At 38.2% G+C, this 15,461-nt stretch overlaps 2 protein-coding genes across 6 annotated transcripts in view; both read right to left on the bottom strand.

The window, feature by feature from the left end:
* mphosph8 (M-phase phosphoprotein 8) overlaps positions 1-13,756 on the bottom strand; it is a 29,484-nt gene extending 15,728 nt beyond the window's left edge. For both annotated transcript variants that reach the window (XM_028436000.1, XM_028435999.1), the window contains exons 1-7: positions 13,543-13,756; positions 9,744-9,905; positions 6,695-7,720; positions 6,457-6,556; positions 2,443-2,691; positions 2,231-2,353; positions 699-787 (exon numbers count right to left, since the gene is read on the bottom strand). In XM_028436000.1, coding sequence (XP_028291801.1) covers positions 699-787; positions 2,231-2,353; positions 2,443-2,691; positions 6,457-6,556; positions 6,695-7,720; positions 9,744-9,905; positions 13,543-13,644 — 1,851 coding nt within the window. In that variant the 5' untranslated portion in view covers positions 13,645-13,756. The remainder of the gene's footprint in view (positions 1-698; positions 788-2,230; positions 2,354-2,442; positions 2,692-6,456; positions 6,557-6,694; positions 7,721-9,743; positions 9,906-13,542) is intronic.
* A 1,007-nt stretch (positions 13,757-14,763) lies between these two features.
* ttf2 (transcription termination factor, RNA polymerase II) overlaps positions 14,764-15,461 on the bottom strand; it is a 31,440-nt gene continuing 30,742 nt past the window's right edge. For all 4 annotated transcript variants that reach the window (XM_028437006.1, XM_028437007.1, XM_028437008.1 and 1 more), the window contains one exon: positions 14,764-15,082. In XM_028437006.1, coding sequence (XP_028292807.1) covers positions 14,938-15,082 — 145 coding nt within the window. In that variant the 3' untranslated portion in view covers positions 14,764-14,937. The remainder of the gene's footprint in view (positions 15,083-15,461) is intronic.

Here is a 15,461-nt window from a genome sequence, read left to right as displayed (position 1 = left end):
GCAATATAAAAATCAGATACATTAGAATAGATTTAATATATATATATGTATGTATACATATATAAAAAGATTGTGATTCTTACCTGAGTGTGCTACAGAAATGATAGTGCTCTGCAGTTGTAGAAAATTTCTTCAGGGTTTGAGAAATCTGTATGTAGAACTTGAAGAAGCATTTCTTGATCCAAAATTTTAAAATTATGTATACATACTTAAGAGGTTGAAGGAAAGCATTGGTCGATAAAAGCAATGAGATATCCATCCACATGTTTAGCTTGAATCAACGCGGATGCAGACAATGTTCACCGAACGAGTGATCAAATAAAAATAAAAAATGGCTGCAGCCGGGACACAAAATTATTGAAAGGCATTGGCTTTAATATTAACAACTGATTTGACTTTAAGTTAGGTGTAAAAATTCTATAGGGACATTAATTCAACATCACTTTTGATGCTCCCTCACATAAAATCATGTTAACTTTCCCCTGTGAGGTCACTTTCAAGCTTTCAACAGACTTGCAACATGATGAAAAGCCATGATGTACAAACTTTTTAGTCACTCACACTGAGGCCAACCAAGGTGTAGTTTCAAGTTGTCATTATGTGCTTTTGCTTGTGAATTGAAGGCAAACTGCCAATAAATGTTATCAAAAAGAAAAAAATCAAACAGTTGCAACTTCAAAATAGGAGATCAAATTCACCTCTTGGTCCAGATTATAGTCCTCTTTGGAGTTGAGAGCCAGTTTAACAGCCATGTAGTCTCCACTTTTCACAGCATCTCGTAACTCACCTGAAAAACGAGGAGAAAAAAGGGACAACTTTTAATACTATTAACAAATAAACCTGTTTTTAAATGCATAAAAATCTAAAACAAACATGTCTAAAGCAACAACAACAAATAATTTAACTCACTTGCGCGTGTGCGTGAGTTTGTAGTGGTAACCGTTATATATATATTCTTTATGCCACTTTGGATAATAGTATATGAAAAATTCACAATTGTCAGTAATAATAAATACATAATTGATAGTTAATTATAATAACGATAAAAAAACTATGTACAGCATTTTGGTCAGCTGAAGTTGTTTTTGAAATGTGCACAAACACATGATTTGTTTTCAAAATTTTTATATTGTTCTCTACACCTCTGTTAACTCACTCAGTGCCATTGACGAGATAACTCGTCATTTGCATTTTTTCCATGGGGATTACTAGAAAACACCCTGGCGGAGGTCCCTCATCAATATCTAAGCTATGGGGTATTGTAGTGACAAATGTGCCCTGAAGATGGCAGCAGTGGGCCTTTAGATGAGAGATTAGCCACTGATGCTACCCAGCAAAGGAGGAAAGAAACAGGAACGACTGAAATTATGGCACTACAGAGTGATATTGTGATGTACCCAGCAGCTCACAGCTCCACATTCAGTACTAACACAGAACATGTGTGGACCTGAGTGGATTATTGATAATGTTGCGATGGTGAGATAAAACCATCAACTAACCGAGCCAAACGGATCAGCGATGCATGTCGGGGGGGGGGGGGGAGGTACCCCCAGGCTGTGAGCCAGATAGCAAAATAATAGGTGACATGTATCACCATGCTCAACAGAGCTCAGAGGGGGAGGAGGAAAGGCATTTATGAGACAGAAAATGGCGCTACGTACGAGAGTTGACATCCCCAGCAGCGCACACTCGATCAGAGCATGTGTGGAACTCATGGATAGTGTGGCAATGGTGAGATAAAACCATAAAAAAAAAAAACGGTGAACGCAGTGACAGAGGAAGTTGTGTGTGTGTGCAGAATGACAGGAGAGAAACTTGGAGGAACGCCAAAATACAGTAAGAAATTTTGCCATCAAAAGCCCAGTCTCAGTGTTTTTTTTTTGTTTTACATAAGGAAACAATGTTCAGATGTTAGAGTTGTCACTAAAGCAAAAAATAGCTTTAAAGTCACTGAAAAAGGCTTTTTTCTCAGCTTTTTGCTCTGAAACTAAAGATTTGTGTAAAATTTGCTCTATTCAACGGCTGATTACGGGAGAACGAAACAAGCCAGAAACAAAACAAAAAATTCTGACAAAAGTAGAGGCTTCAATCTTTTAGAGTCTGTTTTCAGATCTCAGATAGTCAAAGTACAAAGTATTCTATGGGTCTTTTGAGTCAAAATGCTCAAAAATGGCTGTCACTGAGGGGGGTAGAAATTCTGGCACTGAATGAGTTAATTGCGTGGACTCACTCGGCGACAATGGTGGACCTGACAAAATCTCATCCTCTCCATTCAAATGTTTCTGGAAATCATCCAAAGACATCCAGTCGAGGTTGAGGTCCATTCCCAGATTTAGGGTAGCTTGACTTTTCTCTGAACAGAACAAAAGCAAACAAATCATTCGGATGGTTGCCCTAAAACTGACAGATCAAAGAGTTTTCACAGGGCATTCAGAAACACACCAGACTTATCTACTCCCTCAGGTGGGTCAGAGGACTCATCAAATGCAATGAAGAGTCTGGGCTCACTGTCCTCTCTCTTCTTCCTCTTATCATCACTGGACGTTCGTCTCTCCCAGCTCTGACGCTGCGATTCCTCTGGTCTCTCCCTCCTATCCCTGGATTCTTCTCCCAGCCTCGTCTTTCCACCAGAATCCTCTTCCATCTCATCACTGTCCAGATTGAACCCGTGACTCTGGCCAGACCTCGAAGCTGATGAGAAAAGACATTAAATCATTCTCTATAGAAAAGCATTTAAAATCAAGTTTTACATTTTGCCAGTAATGTGCAAAAAAATAAGGGAAAAAAATGGTGCTGAGTATATGAGTATATATAGAACCCTGGTGTCATTGTTGCATTAAAATGCCAAATGTCTGTCTGTACTCCTTTTGGTATTATTTAAGTACAATCTCATCTTGAACCTCAAGTCAAAAGGTAACAGACAGGCTGGGTTTCTTACCAAATCTGTGAAGGAAAAATAAAGCTCTCTTTAAGAGACATATTCTTAAATGTAGAAAAAAGTTCCTATAGTTCCTAAAATTTAAATTGAGTTGGAAGTAAACTTTCATTTTTATTTAAAATTAAAAAAAAGTTTTTTTAGGCCATAGCTGCCGATAATACTATTAATCACAAAAATAACTATTGATACAAAATATGTTTATTGATTATTCTCAGACATTTATTTCCATAAATTGTAATGTCACCAAAAGCAACACTTAAACAGTTCTACACAGTGGCATGCACAGACATTTTGGGGGGCAGGTGCTCAGTACACTGACAGCTGCCTTATTATAGCAGTGTGAAATTTTAAAAATAAATAAACATTACAGGCACATGTTGAAAGTAATTGCTTATTTATTTATGTCAGTATCTTAATAAAATTACTTGACCTTTGAACTGGTAGAGTTTCATACTATAGCACAGTCACTACTGTTTTGTTTCTTTGGAATGAACGCACATGGAGAGGTTTTAGGAAAGTTACAATAATAGATTAGTGTACTCTTTTTCCCCTGTCAGAACAAAAGAAGTGTACAAAGTGTCATTTTGAAGTGAGGAGTGAAAAGTGAGCATTACCACTCTCTAAAGCACCATCCTCTTTGGTGCCATGTCCTTAAAGAGTCTGATGACCTCGCTATGAATTACCTGGATGTCTTTCTCTATGGCGAGAAGGTCAGAAAGTCGTTCTTCTCCACACAGACTTCATAGTTTGTTTTCGATCATTTTCAGCTTTGAAAATAATTTCTTCACAAAGACAGTTGTCACTGGCAATGTTGCATAGATTTTCACAAAGGTAGGAAATATGAGCTGCCCACTGTTTTTCCTCAGTATGGCAAATATTTCTTTGAGGTCTGTTTGTCATTTAGCAAATAAATTACTGCAAGTGCTAATTATGTAGCCTAATGTAAACCTACATAATAGCCTACAAAATATTCATCTTAAGTAAGTATACTGATAAATTCACATGCTATAGGATACCAATGACAAACTCTATGGTGGTCATCATCATGTCATATCTATTATTGATTTTGGGTAGCATCTAGCTTGTTAACTTATTCAGTGTCATTGACGTAATATGTCATTTCAAATCCAAACGCTCAGTGCTACTGACGTAATATTACGTCAATTACGTTTTTTTTCACGGAGATTACTAAAAGACACCCTGGCAGAGGTAATTTTGCAATCAAAGGCCTTGTCTCAGTGTTGCTGTTTTTTTTTTTTTTAAGAAGGAAACCAATGTTCAGATTTTACAGTTTATAATGAAGCAAAAAAAATCTTCAAAGTCACTGACTGATTATGTTTTTAGAAAAGGCATGTTTTCTCAGCTTTTTGCTCTGAAACTAGTGATTTGTGTAAAACTTGCTCTATTCAACTGCTGATTACGGAAGAACGAAACAAAAAACATTTTTTTTTGATGAAAGTAGAGACTTTAATCTTTCAGAATCTGGTTGTCATCCGATTTAAGATAGTCATAGAACAAAATGTTCTGTGGGTCTTTAAAAATCAGTCAAAATGCTCTAAAACGGCTGGCACTGAATTAGTTAAGTAGATGAGCAGTCGGCTAATTTATGACCAGCTGTGTGGCGTTGAGACAGGCTACTTCACAACAGAGACAAATAAATGCAAGTTATAGCTTGGCAACTGAGGCTTAGAGGGCAAACAACACACTCAACTTGATTCATTTATGCGTTACCTGGCTGGTGGGCAGGGGAGGAGATGTGTTTGGGCTGCAGCTGTGCAATGTCTGCTGCTATAACGCGCCTCCGTTTGTGTCCGTTCTGCGCGTTCACGTTGACAGGTGTGTGTGCGAGTGGGGTGGGGGTGGAGGGAATATTAATTGGGGCATTATCACACTTTTAATCGACGAGCATTTACAGACAATCACGTCAGCATGGGCCACAAAAAAAAAACACAGAACTTTCAAAAGGGCACTTGCTTGGTCCAGAGGGCAAAGGGCAGGTGCTTCAGTACCACCTAGTAGTGTTGTGTTCAAGACCACACTATCTGAGACCAAGACTTGCCCGAGACCAGAATGCACCGAGACCAAGACAAGACCAAGACTTCCGGGAGCCAAGACCAAGACCGAGACAAGCCGAGACCGAGATCAAGACCATAAACATTTTTTTTTTAATTTAAAATTTTTTATAAATAAATAAAATTATGACAAGGTTCGACAGTTAAATAACATTCTCTCTTTAATTTTAGTTTCTTTTAAATACATTTGACGGAGACTAAAGGTGCCTGCAAAAAATTACCTAAAATATACTGATAAATTCACAATTATTCTACATATCTGAAAACAAGATTTTTATGTCAACTGAATGTACAGCAAGTGTTTAAAAGTATTTTTGCCAAGAAATAACATGGCTTGTCACCTACACACCGCAGATTATATTTATATTGTAGGGAAGACATTATATACAAATATGTAATTGGAGTCTAAAGCCACAAAAAAACACCACTTATAAGACCTCTTTACCGTTATTTGAGTCCAGGTGATGACATAATCCAAGATGGCGGCGGCCCGGACTACAGCCTACACTATTTAATAAAAGCCTTAAAAGACATGGATATAATGAAAAGAGTGGATAGACAGAGGCATAAACATGCCGACTTTCACACGGACGACACACACGGACTTATTAAACACACATGGACCTCGGTAAATGGAACAGGTTTCACCGGACGGCAGACACTAGGACCCAGAGGCGGAGTAAATGCGTCCCGTACTGCATTCACAGGCTGCAGTACCAGTATCATTTTACCTGTTGTTAGAGCTACTATCTTTACTGGGGAGCAAATATTTATTCCTGGTGTTGTTTCCCAGAGTTTTACTGGGCTTTTTTTTTTTTTTTACCGGTGATTAGTTTCTATCTCCCTTCTGCTCCACGGTCCAAACTGAAACCGTAGCCGCGCGCGCGTGCGCACACTCACTCACACACACACACACACACACACACACACACACACACACACACACACACACACACACACACACACACACACACACACACACACACACACACACACACACACACACACACACACACACACACACACACACACACACACACACACACACACACACACACACACACACACACACACACACACACACACGAAGGTTGCGGTCATTATACGGGGTGGATTAAAGAATGAATAAAGGATTGTTTTATCCCGTTCTTCTCCTTGTTATTATCACATTATAAAAAAGTTTAAAAATAGCAGGAATTAGTGCTGTCTCAAATGGTCTTGTGGAAAAATCCCGAGTCCGGGCAGCCTGAGTCCGAGGCAAGACCGAGTCAAAATGCTTCAGAGTCCGAGACCTTTAAATTTTGGTCTCGAGACCGGTCTCGACTACTACAACACTACCACCTAGTGTCTACCTATGCATGCCACTGGTTATACTTCTGTATTAATTTCTCACCAGCTTTCCTAATGTCTGAAAAGTAATTCTGAAGTTTGGGTTTGGATACATACCATCTGATTGTCTGGTCTTCTCCGTCTTCTCAGAATCTGGTTTCTGGACTGAAGACTCTTTGGAAGTTTTGGGTATCTTCTCAATCTTTCCTAAAAGTGGCTGGCACACAAAAACAAACACATTAATGCTATGTATTATAAAATAGATAAACCCGCATTATGTAATCAGTAACGTCACAGTTTGTACAATTTAAAAATAAAAAATCTTAAGAAGTAAAGTGAAGGCTTTGTTTTGTACCTTCATAGGTTTGCTGCTGCTCTTCTCAGGCGTTGGCTGATGTGCTGGCGGCCGACGAGGAGCTCGATCTTTGGCCTCACAGTTCAAAAGGAACTCTGCAAACAGGTTGGTGGAGCCTGAAGAGTCCTTCTGTACCACGACCTCATCTTTCGTCACCTCATCTTCTTTAACTTTACTGCTGCTGGTGGTTATGATGGAGGACGAGGAAGATGAAGAAGCTGAAGAAGACGTTCCTTTCGTTGTGGAGGTTGTGCTCTCCTGCCCTTTGCTCTTAGCCTTTTTAGGGCGGATGGAGCCGTCGCTGGAGTCTGACAACGGCGCAACATCCTCTTTGCCTTTTGACAAGTGGCTTTTCTGCTTCTGCAGTTTGCTGGCATTTGATGGGCCTTCAAGCTTTTTTATGACTTTTCTGTCATGCATGAGGTCTTTAAGGCCTTGCAGCTTTACTTCCCACTTTCCCTTCTGTTTAAACTTGTCACCCAGACCAGCCTTTTCCATGGCCTTTGTTACAACATCATTTGAGGGAGAGTCCTTCATTTGGAACTCGACTGGGCCTTCACTTAAGTCATCCTCCAGTAGAGCCCCAGCTTCATCCTCAGACGTTTCGATCATTTTCTCCTTCTTCACTTTCTGTTTCCTTTCCTCATCCCCCTTGTCTTTCTTATGCTTCGCTTTGTCTTTCTCCTTTTTATGCTTTTTGGGAAGCACAGGCTCATTGTTCTCATCCTCTGAATCGACCGGGGCTGGTCTAAGTTCAGTCTTTTTCTCTCTGGGTGGGGAAGATGGAGTAGGGACTGACTCGTCCTCTTCATCCGTTTCTGGTGCCGGTAATGGCTTTTCCTCCTCCTTTCGTTTATTTTTCTTCTTTTTCTTTTTCTCCTTTCTAATAAGTTCTTCTTGTTCTTCTACCTCCTGCATTTTCCTCTTTTTCTTTTTCTTCTTGATGGGCGCTTCAGTGGGTTTGTCTTTGTCACTGTCACTCTCAGAGTCAGCATCGAACACATCACTCTTTGTTGGCAACAATTTCTGAAAATGATTATATGATAACATTTTTGTATACATTTTTCATTGTACAGTTACATTAAACAAGATTAGGGATGCTCATGGTTAACCGATAGCAAAAACCAAACCCAATTAATACTAATGTTTATTTTTTTTAAATTAGGTACTTATGTCAATCAACTCATGAAGGTGTGTCGACACGTGAAAAACACATACCGAATACCGTATAATTTCAACCAAAGAGATGATGAGGAAATTTGCAAACAAAGAGCTACAGCTAGGAACTGTTTTTGCTATGGGCAATGTGTGCGAGTGCCCAGGGCGCAGTCTATGTGGTGGCGATATCAAGATCTTAATCCCTAACAGGAACCAGTCTTATGAGTGAGGAAACAGTAAAAATATGCAAAAAAGTTCAATTTAACATTTTTAATTTTCAGATTTTTTTTTTTCATTCAAATTGTCTCATTTTATTCATCAGAATATGTTGACTGTATTCAAATAGGTTTTACATGACTAATTTAATCAATGAAAATCACTTTTTTTTAAAAAATCAACCAGCATGTTAACTAGCACTAACCTGCACCCTTTTCTCAAAATTAGATACAATTATTTTGAATTTATTTTAGTCTTTAAAGAGTATCTAAACCCCTGTTTTTGGCTGACCTGCCACTAGAGGGGGAATTTAAAAAATGTTTTGGTTATGGGTGGGGCGTCTGGAGCAGTTAAACACGCCGTGTCAATACTATAAAATCTCCAAAGAACAATCTATGTTAACGATCAACTCTATTCTCACTATACCGCAGGTGCCCGTTTATAAATGAGGGACGGGGCTAACAGGGATGTCAGAAGCCACCAAATTGTCACAAACCATAATTCTCAGTCAATAATCAAATTTGATTGTAATGGCTGGGCTTCAACCAATAGAGAGCAATCACTTACATTTTTTTTTAAATGTTAAAATTGAATACATTTGACTAAAATGTCAAAAGTTGGACTTGGATCATTCAACAACACTACTTCATACCCAATTACATTTTTTTTCAGCAGGGGTTTACATACTCTAGAGAATTGATAGTAGTGAAAAGTATGACTAAGCCATGTGTGTCAAACTCAAGGCCTGTGGGCAAAATCCGGCCGTTTGGATCAAATCAAATAATTACATAACATTTTCCTTAAAGGTGCAGTCTGCAACTCTTATAAAAGTGACTTTTTGCCATATTTGCTACAGCTATCACTATGTAAGCACAGCCTTACATGAAACTAGTAGTTGTGTGGAAAAAAACAGGCTCACTGAGCCAGAATGCACCGCAACCGAGCAAAAAGAGCCAGGATTTTGTTTGATGGACTATCTGACAGCTGTTGCTCAAAGTCCCCGCCCCTTTCCCGGGGCCGGAGCACCATGTTTTTTTTTTTTACAGTGTATGGTCTGAAGGAGTATAAGATGGAATTGGTGACTTAGTCCAATTAGTCCCATTAGTCCACCTGGTCTAATGGGACCGAGCTTAATTTTTGGCGACATGAAGCTTGAAAACCGGAGTGTCATTGTTTAAGCTGCAGGGTTCAAAGCGTGGGAAAAAGTAGTGGCTTATAGTGCCGAAATTACGGTATTGACGGCGAAACTTTCCAATATATCAGTTGTTTTTGTACACAGTGGTGCAGCACTGGCTGTCACAATAAACTGAACCTGCGACAAAAAGTTACTGTCTATGATGAACAGTAGCAAGTGAGCTGAGACAAAAGAGGATCTCTCACTCAGTTGTAAAACTGGTACAACTGGTCACAAATTATTATATTATTTGGTCTGAATATAAACATCCCCTTTCTGCCCTAAAATGTCTAATAAGCTTAAACTTCCTTTTTTCTTAAAATAAAGGCAGGATGTGTAAATCCAGTGTATCAATGCGTCTATCCTTTCCTAGTTTTATCATTATAAATATGTTTTCAAAGTCACCTTGAGTAAGACTGTGACCGCAGTCAGTTTATGCAAGTCCAGAGTATTGCTCAGATGTTCAATGATATTGTAAAGGTCTAAATCTTGGAGACCTACCACAGACTTTTTGGCCTCTGCCTCTTTTGTGGCCTTGGCCTCTGCCAACATCCTCTTGTAGGTGAGCAGGACCTCCCGACAGTCTTCTAAATGGGCCTCGGGCTCCCAAGTGTCATCGTCAGAGCAGTAATTCTTCCATCGCACTCTGTAGAGCACCTCACCCTGTAAACAGGCAAACAGAGCTTTCAGGAATAATTAGGTTAGGTTTCTTTATTTGTGCCAGGAGGTAAATAAAGATGTTTTACAGACAGGGATATGGCAGACCAACAGACCAGGTAATTGCTACAAAAATCACACTTACTTAGTACTACTAATACTACTATAAACAGACCAAACACACCTATTTACATTAAAACCTACTTTACAACTAAACATAAGCAAACTATATCATTGAGTTTATACAAACATAAGCTTGTATTTTTTTGTGTGGCTAATTTTATATTCATAATTGCAAACATGTAACACAATTAAAAACAACGTTTTAATATGAAGAAGAGAGTTTGTTTTATTACTTTATTTCAGACCTACATTTTGTTGTGTACTCTTATACTGTTTAATCAGTACTGCATACATTTTGTGCATCTATTCCTTTCCTTCATTTATATTAAACTTGATCTCAGAGCGTGTATGTTTAATTGTCAACTGTACATTTTACAATAAATAATAGTGATCGACTGATATAATCGACCGATTTTTGCGTGTTTTACGGGTATCGGCATCAGCCGATGCAGGCTGCTGCTTTGCCCGATCCCATTATATACAGAGAGAGCCCTCCACAGGCTGCTGAGTGAGCAGCCAGAACCCCTTCCCCACTAAGAGAGCGCTGGACGATGTTCTTCAACACAATGATAAGTTTTAAACTTGCAAATCATTCTTTTAGCTGTTTAACTTAGCTGAAATATTACCATACAGTTTAAAAGTGGAAACAGGAATGCCAAATGCATGTTCTACATGTGTTTTGCTTGAAACTATACACTAAGCAAGTATATGGGTCCAAATGGTAAATGGGAATGCCAAATGCCTCGGCTATAAAACTGCTCACCATTGTGGCTATATGTATTCATACGGTAGCTGTTACAAACACTGGTCATAGGATTAGGTAATGCCGACGTTGTTCCGTGGTGCTGTCGGTGTCAAAGTTGTATTTAGCGACCTGGCTGGAGGTTTGGACATGTGTGTGTGTTTCTCCCTCCCTCCCTGTGTTTCACTCACTGGGACACACACACATCACAGCGATACACTAGAGCGTTGACTGAAAGAAAGCTTTTAAAACTTTGAGAAACTGTCCTCTGCTCCCATTGAGAGGGTAATCAGAGAGGTCAGCCAGATATACGACGAAAAAAAAGAGGAACAGGAGAAAATGCAGAGCGTCTTTGTTTCCTCCACTATAACCTGCAGCTCCTAAATTGGGAGTATAAGCTTTCAGTGATGGGTGTGTGAAATGACCGCCCTCTGTTGTGGCAACACTGATCAGCAGGAGCCTAAACTCAGTTATACATTCAATATCACAAGTGACATTTTAAAGTTTTTATGTTATTTGGTGAGTTGTAGGAATGCCATGCTGGGATCAGCCTGGTGCTTGACGTGTTCCTGTGGCTAACCAGCATATCTATGGGGAGAGATTTGTCTCAAAAGTATTCACAAATAAATCCTCAGAATTTCACGTGTTTTCAAAATCCACAAATACATCCACAATTTTCACATGTATTTTTCAGATTTTCTCTATCCTGTTCTGTTGGTCCTTCTGTCCACTAACCCCAACCAGTCGCAGCAGATGGCCGCCACCTCTGAACCTGGTTCTGCTGGAGATTTCTTCCTGTTAAAAGGGCGCTGTTTCTTCCCACTGTTGCTAATGCTTGTTCATGTGGATTTTGTTGGGTTTTTCCCTTCTTATTATTTGAATTGAATTGAATGTGTTTTTCAGATTTTCACGTGTTTTTCAAAACCGCAAATATATGCACAATTTACATGTGTTTCATAATTTGTATGCGTGTATTTATCATGAATTATCATGTGTAAATCAGCGTGTGCATTTATTTTTCAGACAAACGTAACACAGCTCCTGATCCACGTGTGAAAAGCCCCACCATCCACTAGGGGGCAGTATTGAGGACTCTGCTGAACATTAATTCCATTTTCCAGGGGTGCCCAACCCTGGTCCTCAAGGGCCCCTATCCAGCATGTTTTAGATATTTCCCTCTTCCAACACACCTGATTCAAATGATTAATTCATCAAGTTCTGCAGAAGCCTGATAATGATCCTGGTCATTTGAATCAGGTGTGTTGGAAGAGGGAAACATCTAAAACATGCTTGATAGGGGCCCTTGAGGACCAGGATTGGGCACCCCTGCATTCACCAATACAAGCAACAACAAGAATATTTAATAAAGTCACTGGTATTTACGGCAGTGTCATCAAGATCACTGTAGCCTTCCCGTGTCTCCTGTTGCTCAAACTAGAACACTTGGTTTGACAAAAATAACCCTAACTAGGGATATATCACAATTTTTTTCTGTGCTGATTTTAAATTAGATTTTTATATTTAATAAATTGATTTTTTTTAAAAATATTTAATCAATAATTTGTGTATTTGTGCAATATTTCAGTCGTGACAATTCTTTCAATGTGTTGCAATGGTTATTTGATGGACTTGATTTTGTGATGGCAGTGTGTAATGCCTGCAATATATAAGTATGCACAGACATTTCATTTTTATACAATCTGTTCAGATCAGTGTTTAAACTGACACAATGCACAAAAATAAGAAAAAACAATTTATCCTATTATCAGTAACTCAGGGTGCTTTATTTTTAATGTTCTCACTTACAGTTGTTTTGATGCCGTCATTATGTTGTCATGGTTACTTTGAGACTTCTACACAGTAGTTTCAGTGAAAAGAAACTTGTTGCACTTTATATCATGATGGCAGTGTGTAACACTGCATTTTCTTTTTTTTTTCAGTGAAAATGTGCAAAAACACAATAATAATAAATAATAAATAGGATGCTTTGAAGGAAATAGTTTTGACTCACGTGAGAAACACGTGAAAATCGTGGATTTGAAAAACAGGTGAAAATCTGAACTAAAAAAAAAAAAAAAGTGAAAATCTGAAAAAAAAAAAAAAAAAAACACGTGGAATTTAAAAGAATATCTGTGAAAATTGTGGATTTCAAAAACACATGGGAAAATCTGAAAACTCCATGTGAAAATTGTCGATCTATTTGAATATTTTTTTTTTTTTTTAGATAAATCTCGTCCATACATATCTGGCGGGACACGCTGCCCAAGATGGACAGAAGAGCTTTTTCACATACACATATATACATACAGACCCCACCCACCCGGGTCTACATCAATACACTGTTCCCACCTACACATTAGAAACTACATCATCCGTTTCACACGGAGTTTATTAAGTAAAAGGCATAAGAAAGCCAGCACAACATTTTAAATTTAAGATAACTCGATGCATGTCCACAATGCAAACATGCATATTGTAAATTGAGGGTTTTATATTCGACCGAGTGCTCTTTTGTGTCTGAGCTGACAGTGTGATCTGAGGGATCTTATTTTCCAGCCCGTCCGTGCACTCAGCGGACATTATAATACAAATAATCCAACCCCTACGATTCCGAGAGCGGAAAAGCAGACCATAACAACACATACAACCACAACACATTAGAAAAATCCAACATTGTGACTGAAAGCATTAAAAAGCAGACATAAATTAGTGTTTGGGTCGTAAAGCCACGTTAGCCGTATTAGCATATTAGCTATGTAGCCATTAGCTATTCTTTACCTCCTCCACCCTCATGTCTATGATCCTCTCCACCTCGTAAACGTCCTCCTCCTCATCCTGCTCGCTGTCTGCGGGCTCCACTCGGTTGGGTTCTTCCGCCATGGCCGCGGAGGGGAGAGCAGCGATGGTGGGAAGCCGAACGAAGTTGTCGACGAGTCGGCCTCAGTTTACACGGTGCAGACGGACATGATGGACACAACTACTGTAGTGACGAGTCTCAGAGCTCCGCCCACAAACGTTAACGCTAAATCCTTACAAAGATTATTATGTACACCCCTTAAATTATTTTTGGTATTTAATTTTTTGTTATGTGGCTTAAATGTTATTCTACAGCTTTATGTAGTATCTATTTTAAGATTTTTTTTTTACAAATGCTAAAAACATTTATTAAATGTATTATTTGCAACTTTTTCTAAATCTGAAATATTTTCACATTGATTTGGTTTTCCTTTATCTTTATTTATTTTTTAAAATACATTTAATAATATGATAATTTCAAATCAGTTTATTATTATGGGAATTTGTTTTGTTGCGTCACGAGTTTTGACCTGGGAAAGATGAAATAAACATTTTTATATCTCAAGAGGAAAAAATGTTATACTTTGTTCTTTTTCCAAGGCAATATTGGTTTTGAAGACAATTTTGTTGGTACACATTTTTAAATGGTACATTTTGTTTATTTTAAATCTGTGGGATAAAATTGCCTTTCTTAGATGCCTGTTTTGAATTCAAATGTGGCTCATGGAAAGTATGCATACAGTATATCTACGATTCAAATTCACCATCTTTACATTATAAAAAAAAAAAAACTTTTTTTTTGACAATTAAGAAGAAATGGCACTGAATCCTACCATTTAAGAATGACTGAATTAAGTGATACTTTTAATGTGCACTCTTGATTATGATTATGCAGATGAAAACCAGCCTCTTTCTTTCTGGCAAAAGTTGGCACATTTTATGTGGATTGTCCTTTTAAATGCACAAACATCTGATGTATGGTTTTGCATCATCAACTGAAACAACATAGTTTACTAGACTTCTTCTTTGATACTGTATGGTCTGCCTTTTCAGGACTTTGATTACCTGGATGTACCAATGCTTTTAGGCTAAATATTTATCTAATCCACACCATCACCCAATTTAAGACAAAAACTCAAAGTCAAACAAGTACGCTACAAAAAATATACAAAAAGCTTTAGTAAAAACACAAAATCAATGTAATACTTGTGATGTTTTTATTAAGGCATTATTAACTCCCTCCACAAAGAAACACAATTATAAAAGACAATACAAAAAGAGAGAGAAAGAAAAAGAGGCGCCGCGCACGCGCTCACACACACAGGTTTGTAGAGGTTTGACAGTGTGGCAAAAAGCCAAACTTTGGTTTTCTTTAATTCAGACACCAAAAATGACCCTCAGATCAGCCAGGGTGAGTTTGGAGAGGACGTTTCCTGCTCCTGAAAGGACGTTCTGAGCCAGATCCTTTTTTTTTGTCTGCAGAGCTGTGATCTTCTCCTCCACTGTGCCTTCACACACAAACCTGTGCAATTATATAAAGTCAGAGAAGGACATACACATTTAGAATGTAAGAAGATGAAGTGCCACTCTGCAGATAGAATGCAAAAATAAACAATTAATGCCAGTGTAAAATAATATATATTAGGGCAATTAATTGCATTTGCGATATTATCGCAATTTTTAAAAATTATTTTTTCCTTGTCCTGTCCTGGTAAGTTCTGAGAGTGTTTAAGAAGCGCACTCCACATGTTTACATGTTACATGAAACATGAAGTTAATTAGATATGTTGAAGAGGTAAAGCCACAGATTTGTTTGCTTTATTGTTGAAATCTGTGCTTTAAAATTTATATTTTACATTTATTTAAAGTTTAAATAAATCTGAAATTGTTTATTACGAAAC

The sequence above is a fragment of the Gouania willdenowi genome, chromosome 21 (genome assembly GCF_900634775.1).
Source record: "Gouania willdenowi chromosome 21, fGouWil2.1, whole genome shotgun sequence".
In the NCBI taxonomy this organism is placed as follows: domain Eukaryota; kingdom Metazoa; phylum Chordata; class Actinopteri; order Blenniiformes; family Gobiesocidae; genus Gouania; species Gouania willdenowi.
This window is presented reverse-complemented; position numbering and strand designations above follow the sequence as displayed.